Source organism: Cyprinus carpio, chromosome A6 (genome assembly GCF_018340385.1).
Source record: "Cyprinus carpio isolate SPL01 chromosome A6, ASM1834038v1, whole genome shotgun sequence".
NCBI lineage: Eukaryota > Metazoa > Chordata > Actinopteri > Cypriniformes > Cyprinidae > Cyprinus > Cyprinus carpio.
The window spans coordinates 3,412,644-3,418,643 of NC_056577.1; the positions used below are offsets into that span (position 1 = coordinate 3,412,644).

At 36.2% G+C, this 6,000-nt stretch overlaps 1 protein-coding gene across 1 annotated transcript in view; it reads right to left on the bottom strand.

The window, feature by feature from the left end:
- Positions 1 to 6,000, bottom strand: part of szt2 (SZT2 subunit of KICSTOR complex) — a 96,387-nt gene that overhangs the window by 84,950 nt on the left and 5,437 nt on the right. The window contains exons 3-8 of the mRNA XM_042759168.1: positions 5,974 to 6,000; positions 5,715 to 5,885; positions 5,513 to 5,635; positions 2,482 to 2,641; positions 2,115 to 2,221; positions 1,310 to 1,520 (exon numbers count right to left, since the gene is read on the bottom strand). The exon at positions 5,974 to 6,000 is cut by the window's right edge and continues 147 nt beyond it. Of these exons, the coding sequence (XP_042615102.1) occupies positions 1,310 to 1,520; positions 2,115 to 2,221; positions 2,482 to 2,641; positions 5,513 to 5,635; positions 5,715 to 5,885; positions 5,974 to 6,000 (799 nt within the window). The remainder of the gene's footprint in view (positions 1 to 1,309; positions 1,521 to 2,114; positions 2,222 to 2,481; positions 2,642 to 5,512; positions 5,636 to 5,714; positions 5,886 to 5,973) is intronic.

Genomic DNA, 6,000 nt, shown 5'->3' on the forward strand with positions numbered 1-6,000 from the left:
TGAGCAGAAGAGACTTCTTTCAAAAACATTAAAAATAGTAATGTTTCCAAACTTTTGACCTGTACTGTATATAGCCACACTTATAAGAATTAACTCTCGTTATTAACTAACTATTTACTACAACTTTTGCCTCAATAAACTCCTAATTTGCTTAAATTAAGAGTTGGTACGTAAGTTTAGGTATGGGGTGGATTAAGGGATCTAAAATATGGTCATGCAGAATGAGACATTAATATGTGCTAGCAATATAAAAATAGTGAGAAGAGTTACTATATATGGTCTTTTTTGCACACGAACCAATCAAATCCTAGCTGTATGTAGACGTTTTAAAAGTGAAAGTAAAATCAGTTCTGGTTCCCTGAAGTCAGATGGTTGCGTTTCAAAACTGATTGAGCAACTTCAAAAGAGGCCCACTGAAAATCATATGACATCTGAATTAACTTTTGACCAGACCTCAAAATGTGATATGTGTTTGGCTCAACTATGATGCAGAAATGAAAGTGCACAGACAGGGCTGATATACTGGGCGCTGAGAGCTTTGGTATTGATTTTCTTTACAGTCTGACAATGTGTGGTGAACTAACAGAGAAATATTGTCTTAGAAATACTCAAGCGTTCAAACATCTCTGAATGCTTTCCATCCTTTTCATATTTCCCTAATAAAACAGCAGCTGTGTAATCTCAGTTTTAGACTTCCACGGTCATCTAAGTAAGCTCCAAGTAAACTATTTGGACACTTTAATTAAACTCAGGGCTGTAACTGTTAGCTAAAACGCTTAAATATTATTTTCTGGTAATTGTAAAAAGAGCTGGATTAGATGAAAATTAAAATAAACTGAAATAAATAGGTTTAAGTTGGAGTATTAAAATTATTAAAACTTAAAAAAATTTAAAAAACTTAAATTAAAAATTAAAAAAAATTAAAAACTACAAAAGCACATAACATAAAATATTAAAATAATACAGAAAATTCAAAATATGAATAAATACTACAACAGTGTAAATATTACTGAAATAGCACTGGTCACTTAATGTCTGAATGTCACTGCATTACTTAAATTATGAAATCAAATAGCTATTTTTAAAAAGTATTTAATCAAGGAAAATCAAGGACAGGTTGAAATGCTAAAACTCAGTGTTGAAAACGACTCAGTATTTTGTTAGTGGTCAGTGGAACATGTCTTTAGATACTGTGATTCTCTACACTTGTGTGATTCTAACACACTAACACTTCAAAAATGATCAAGAAACGTGATGTTAGTGAAAAGAGCAGATCCTGTGGCATACAGATGTTCAGTGTTGAGCTTACAGCAGTAGTACTCTGGGTTCATGGACTCGCCGGTCCTCAGGAAGGAGTATGTGAGGAAGGCGCGGTGGTAAGCGTTCATCTCGTCGCCCGTAGAGTCGGACTCTGGATACATGGAGAGGTAGGAGCCAAAGGTTGCCATGGAGATGAACTTCATCAGCTCCACATTGGGGATGTAGCCAAAACTACAGTCATAGGAGTAAGCCCCGCCCACCTGAAGGAAACATTCACAAACACAACACCTCAGAGCAGTTACACAGTAAAACAAATAACCTGCATTTACCATTTAAAAGTTTGAGGTCAGTCAGATTTTTTTTTTTTTTTTTTTAAGAAATTAATACTTTTATTCATCAAGGATGCATTAAATTGATTAAAAGTGCCAGGAAATACATTTATAATGCTACAAAAGATTTCTATTTCAAATAAAAGCCGTTCTATTAAACTTTCTATTCTTCAAAGAATCCTGAAAAATCAAATGCATCACAGTTTCCACAAAAATATTAACTGTTTTCAACATTTCTGAAGATCATGTGACACTGAAGACTGGAGTAATGATGCTGAAAATTCAGCTGTGCATCACAGAAATATATTACATTTTAAGATTATATTCATATAGAAACAGTTATTTTAAACGGTAATAATATTTCACAATATTACTGATTTTACCATATTTTTTAATCTAATCAATGCGGCCTTAGTGACAAGAAGAGACTTCTTTAAAAACCATTAAAAATCTTACCAACACCAAACGCTTGAATGGCATTATTAATAATATATCTGTGGCAGGTAGAACAGATCTGAGCAGCACCTGGACAAACGAACAGGCAATGGTTCCACTTCTCAGCTGGTTCAGTAGTGTTTCACACACAGCTACATCAGGAACACTCGTCACTCCATCTGTGATGATTATTATACCTGCAGGACAACACAAAAGACGACTAACTACACAACCGCTTCATTCACTGCCCTTTACGCTGTTATTATACTGTCCACCTAGACTGAGAGAGACCACATGACTGACCATGTAGGCATGGGTTAACCCTTTAGCTCTTCTTTAAAAGCATTCATAGTGTAAATAATTTTGCTTCTAGATTCACCGTTAATATCTAATGAATAAATGGAAAGTAAGCTGTTTGTAAATGTGATGCGGACACGGGACGTATGGAGACGCTTACCTGCACCAGAGTTTGGAGGCAGAAGCTGCAGCGCGAGAATCCCCTGCCTCACCATGGTGACCAGCCCGACGTCTGCCGTCACCATGGAAACCCCCGGCTTCCTCTGAGACAGATCCTCCGCAGCATCATTAGAGAAGGACTGATAGACAGTTCCACTGAACTGAAGAACAAACAAACAACACTGTTTCTAATGTAACATTTCAAGTTCGAAAGTTTGGGGTTGGGAAGATTCTTGAATGTTTTTGAAAGAAGTCTCTTTCAAGGCTTCATTTACTTAATCAAAAATACAGTAAAAACAGTAATATTCTGAAATATTATTACAATTTAGAATTCTCTTTCGCTATATTTAAAAACAATTAATTTAATTCTGTGATGCGCAGCTGAATTTTCAGCATCATTACTGCAGTCTTCATATCAAATCATTCTAATATGATGATTTGATGCTCATGAAACATCTCTGATTATTATCAGTGTTGAAATCAGTTGCGCTGCACAATATTTTTCATGATTCCTTGATGAACAGAAAGTTCTAAAGAACAGCATTTATTTGAAATATAAATATTCTGTAACTTTTTGAAATGTCTTTACTGTCAATTTAATACATCCTTGCTAAATAAAATTTAATTCAAAAAAATCTTACTGACCCCAAACTTTTTAACAGCAGTCAAAAAAATCGAGTAAGGAGCCATTAGCTCCTATAAGAAAAAAAAAACTTTTTTTAGGTGCCACAGAATGAACATGTTTTATTTATTTTATTATTATCATTTTACATTTTAACATGTCAATCATACTTTCATGTGTTTATGTCTCATCTTTTCTTGACTTTATCAGCATTTTAATCCATCTTGTAGATGACCTGGGAACTAAGGTTCACTTAAAGTGGGAACTAAATGTCTTTTCCAACTTGAAATATACAGTCACAAAGATTTGTTCATTATCTGTACCAATATCACAGAACATATGCATCACTTGGCCACTGAGTGTAGTTTGGGCTCCTCCTCAGTGCATCCTGTAAATGTTGTCATACACTCTTAAAAAAAAAAGGTGCTTCATGATGCCATAGAAGAACCTTTTTTGTCTAAATGGTTTCATAAAGAACCTTTAACATCTGAAGAACCTTTACATTTCACAAAAGGTTCTTTGTGGCGAAAGAAGGTTCTTCAGATTATTAAAAGTTGAGAAAGAGACGGTTCTTTAAAGAACATTTGACTGAATGGTTCTCTCTGAAGAACCTTTTAAGCACCTTTATTTTTAAGAGTGTATGTCTTTCACACTTTCAGTCTGTTATTCTTGATTAGTAAAATGCAATTTTATAGGAGAAGCTGAATCATGAAGACAACAGGTTAAAAGTAAGTAAAAATATTAAAATGCAATAGCGCATAAATATAGCAAGATGCTCCTCTTTATAGTTATTTTTCTAGCTGACTGATGAGCTCATGGACACTGAATGGTTATTCTGAGCTAAATTTATATTAAGTTGCAATGTTTACAAGCTTTACACGTTTTCTGCAGTTTGAAACACTGAATGAGCTTTTACACGAGACATTTCAGTAAGTTGTACTGTAGGCTCTCTTATAAAATAGCCCACCTTTTGATGTTAATTCATGTTCATTAGTATAGTAGTAAAGAGAAAGGTATGATAGGTTCACAAGCTGCTTGAACTGAGGCGCTAAAGCGATCACGCCTGCCGCCAAAACTGTATTTTTTCATTTGAATTTCATTATGAATTTAAAATAATTTTAAAGCTGATGCTGATACTTCATTTATTAAAAAGTAACAAAACACAAAGCTTTTTGTGATTACTGGATGGCAAGTGTGCTTCAAATAATGATGTTCACGCATTAACAGAACACAGCATAGACCTAAGATCTTGTTAAGAAGAAGCCATATTATTAATGATTATAAACGAGAATTGTTAACGATATTGCCAGTATGCTCACAGTTGACAGCTTTACCTGTTGTGCATGAAATAGATGCTGCTTTTCTGCACTTTCAGATCTCTCTCGCGCTGCTCAACCAGGCTGTATTTATCAGGTGTTCGTCAGCACTGCAGAGTACTTATTACTGTTTGAAACTCTTTTTTTCCACTGAAACTTTGATGCGCATCGTCTCAGTTTAATACGTGAACATAGCAGATGATGTGATCGCAAAACAATCAGGAAAAAAGACATTACATGCAAATTTTTAAGTGATAACATGTAAATACATAGGCCTTGTCGCCAGTGGTGACCTCAGCAAAAACTTCACTCGCAATTTAATATTTATGGTCGCAAATGCGACTGAGACATTAAGCAACAACATGCGAGAGGCTGTGCTGAATTATTGCATTCTATGCTGAATTATGTGCATCAAGATGGTGCCTACAGGAATGGAGACGGTGTCTTGTATAAACAGCCCAGATCTACACTTACAAAGGAGATCAGTGTGGCTAAGAGGAACTAATCCGAAAAGCTGAGAAACCAGTTTTCTGCCAATGACCCTGCATCAGTGTGGTAAAGACTGAAAGACATCACCAGCTACGAGACACCATCCACTTCACTGTCACTTCTGTCACAAAAAAATTCCTCTTACGTGTAAACATACCTGGCAATAAAGCCTTTTCTGATTCTGATTCAATATCACTAAACATTGGTGTCTTTTATCATATTGCTATTGCTCCTATTTTATAAAAACAGTAAGCCTCGTGGCTGTGCATTACAGTGATTTTACCACAGCTAATTTTCATTTCATAGCAATAAATACCCTTTAAAGGGATAGTTCACCTAAAAATGAAAAAATCTGTCATTTACGCACCCACAACCTGCATGCATTCCTTTCTTCTTTTACTCTTCAAAACGTCTTCTTTTGTGTTCAACAGAAGAAAGAAACTCATACAGGTTTGAAACAAGTGGAGGGTGAGTAAATGATGCCAGAAATGTCATATTTGGATGAACTATCCCAACTATGAAGTGTGCTGTACTGTAAATCAATGTTGCTTCTCTCTGTGATTTATTGTCCGTATGAAAAGTGTTCTGAAGCGAGCGGCTCTTGCCTGATTGTGGTGCTGCTGTAGGACGTCAGCGATGCTGCTCTCCACGGCTCTCAGCTGCTGATAGATCTGATGCAAGAACTGCTCCAAATCCATACAGTCCAGCTGACAGCCCTGAACCAACACCTGACGGGCAGAAGCATGGGATTTATCACTGATCAGAAACTAATGCACAGTGAGATTCACAGAGACCCGAGATCCAGACCTGATGAGAACTAAGGCCAATGATGGAGGAATACGCCAGAATAGTGATGAAGATCTCTGGCTGGAACACGTGATCAGTTCCTGGGACTTTAAAGGGTTTTGCCAAACCAATCAAACACCGAGACAGAGCGTGGAAGACTTCATCAAAGATCATCTCTCCAGTGCTGTCGTCCTGAAGGCAAAACACAGAGTTACGACACCTTCTGAGTTGACTGAAGATGATGATGATGATGATGATGATGATGATGACAGTCTCGTACCACGATCCCGGTGGACGGGCTCAGGTC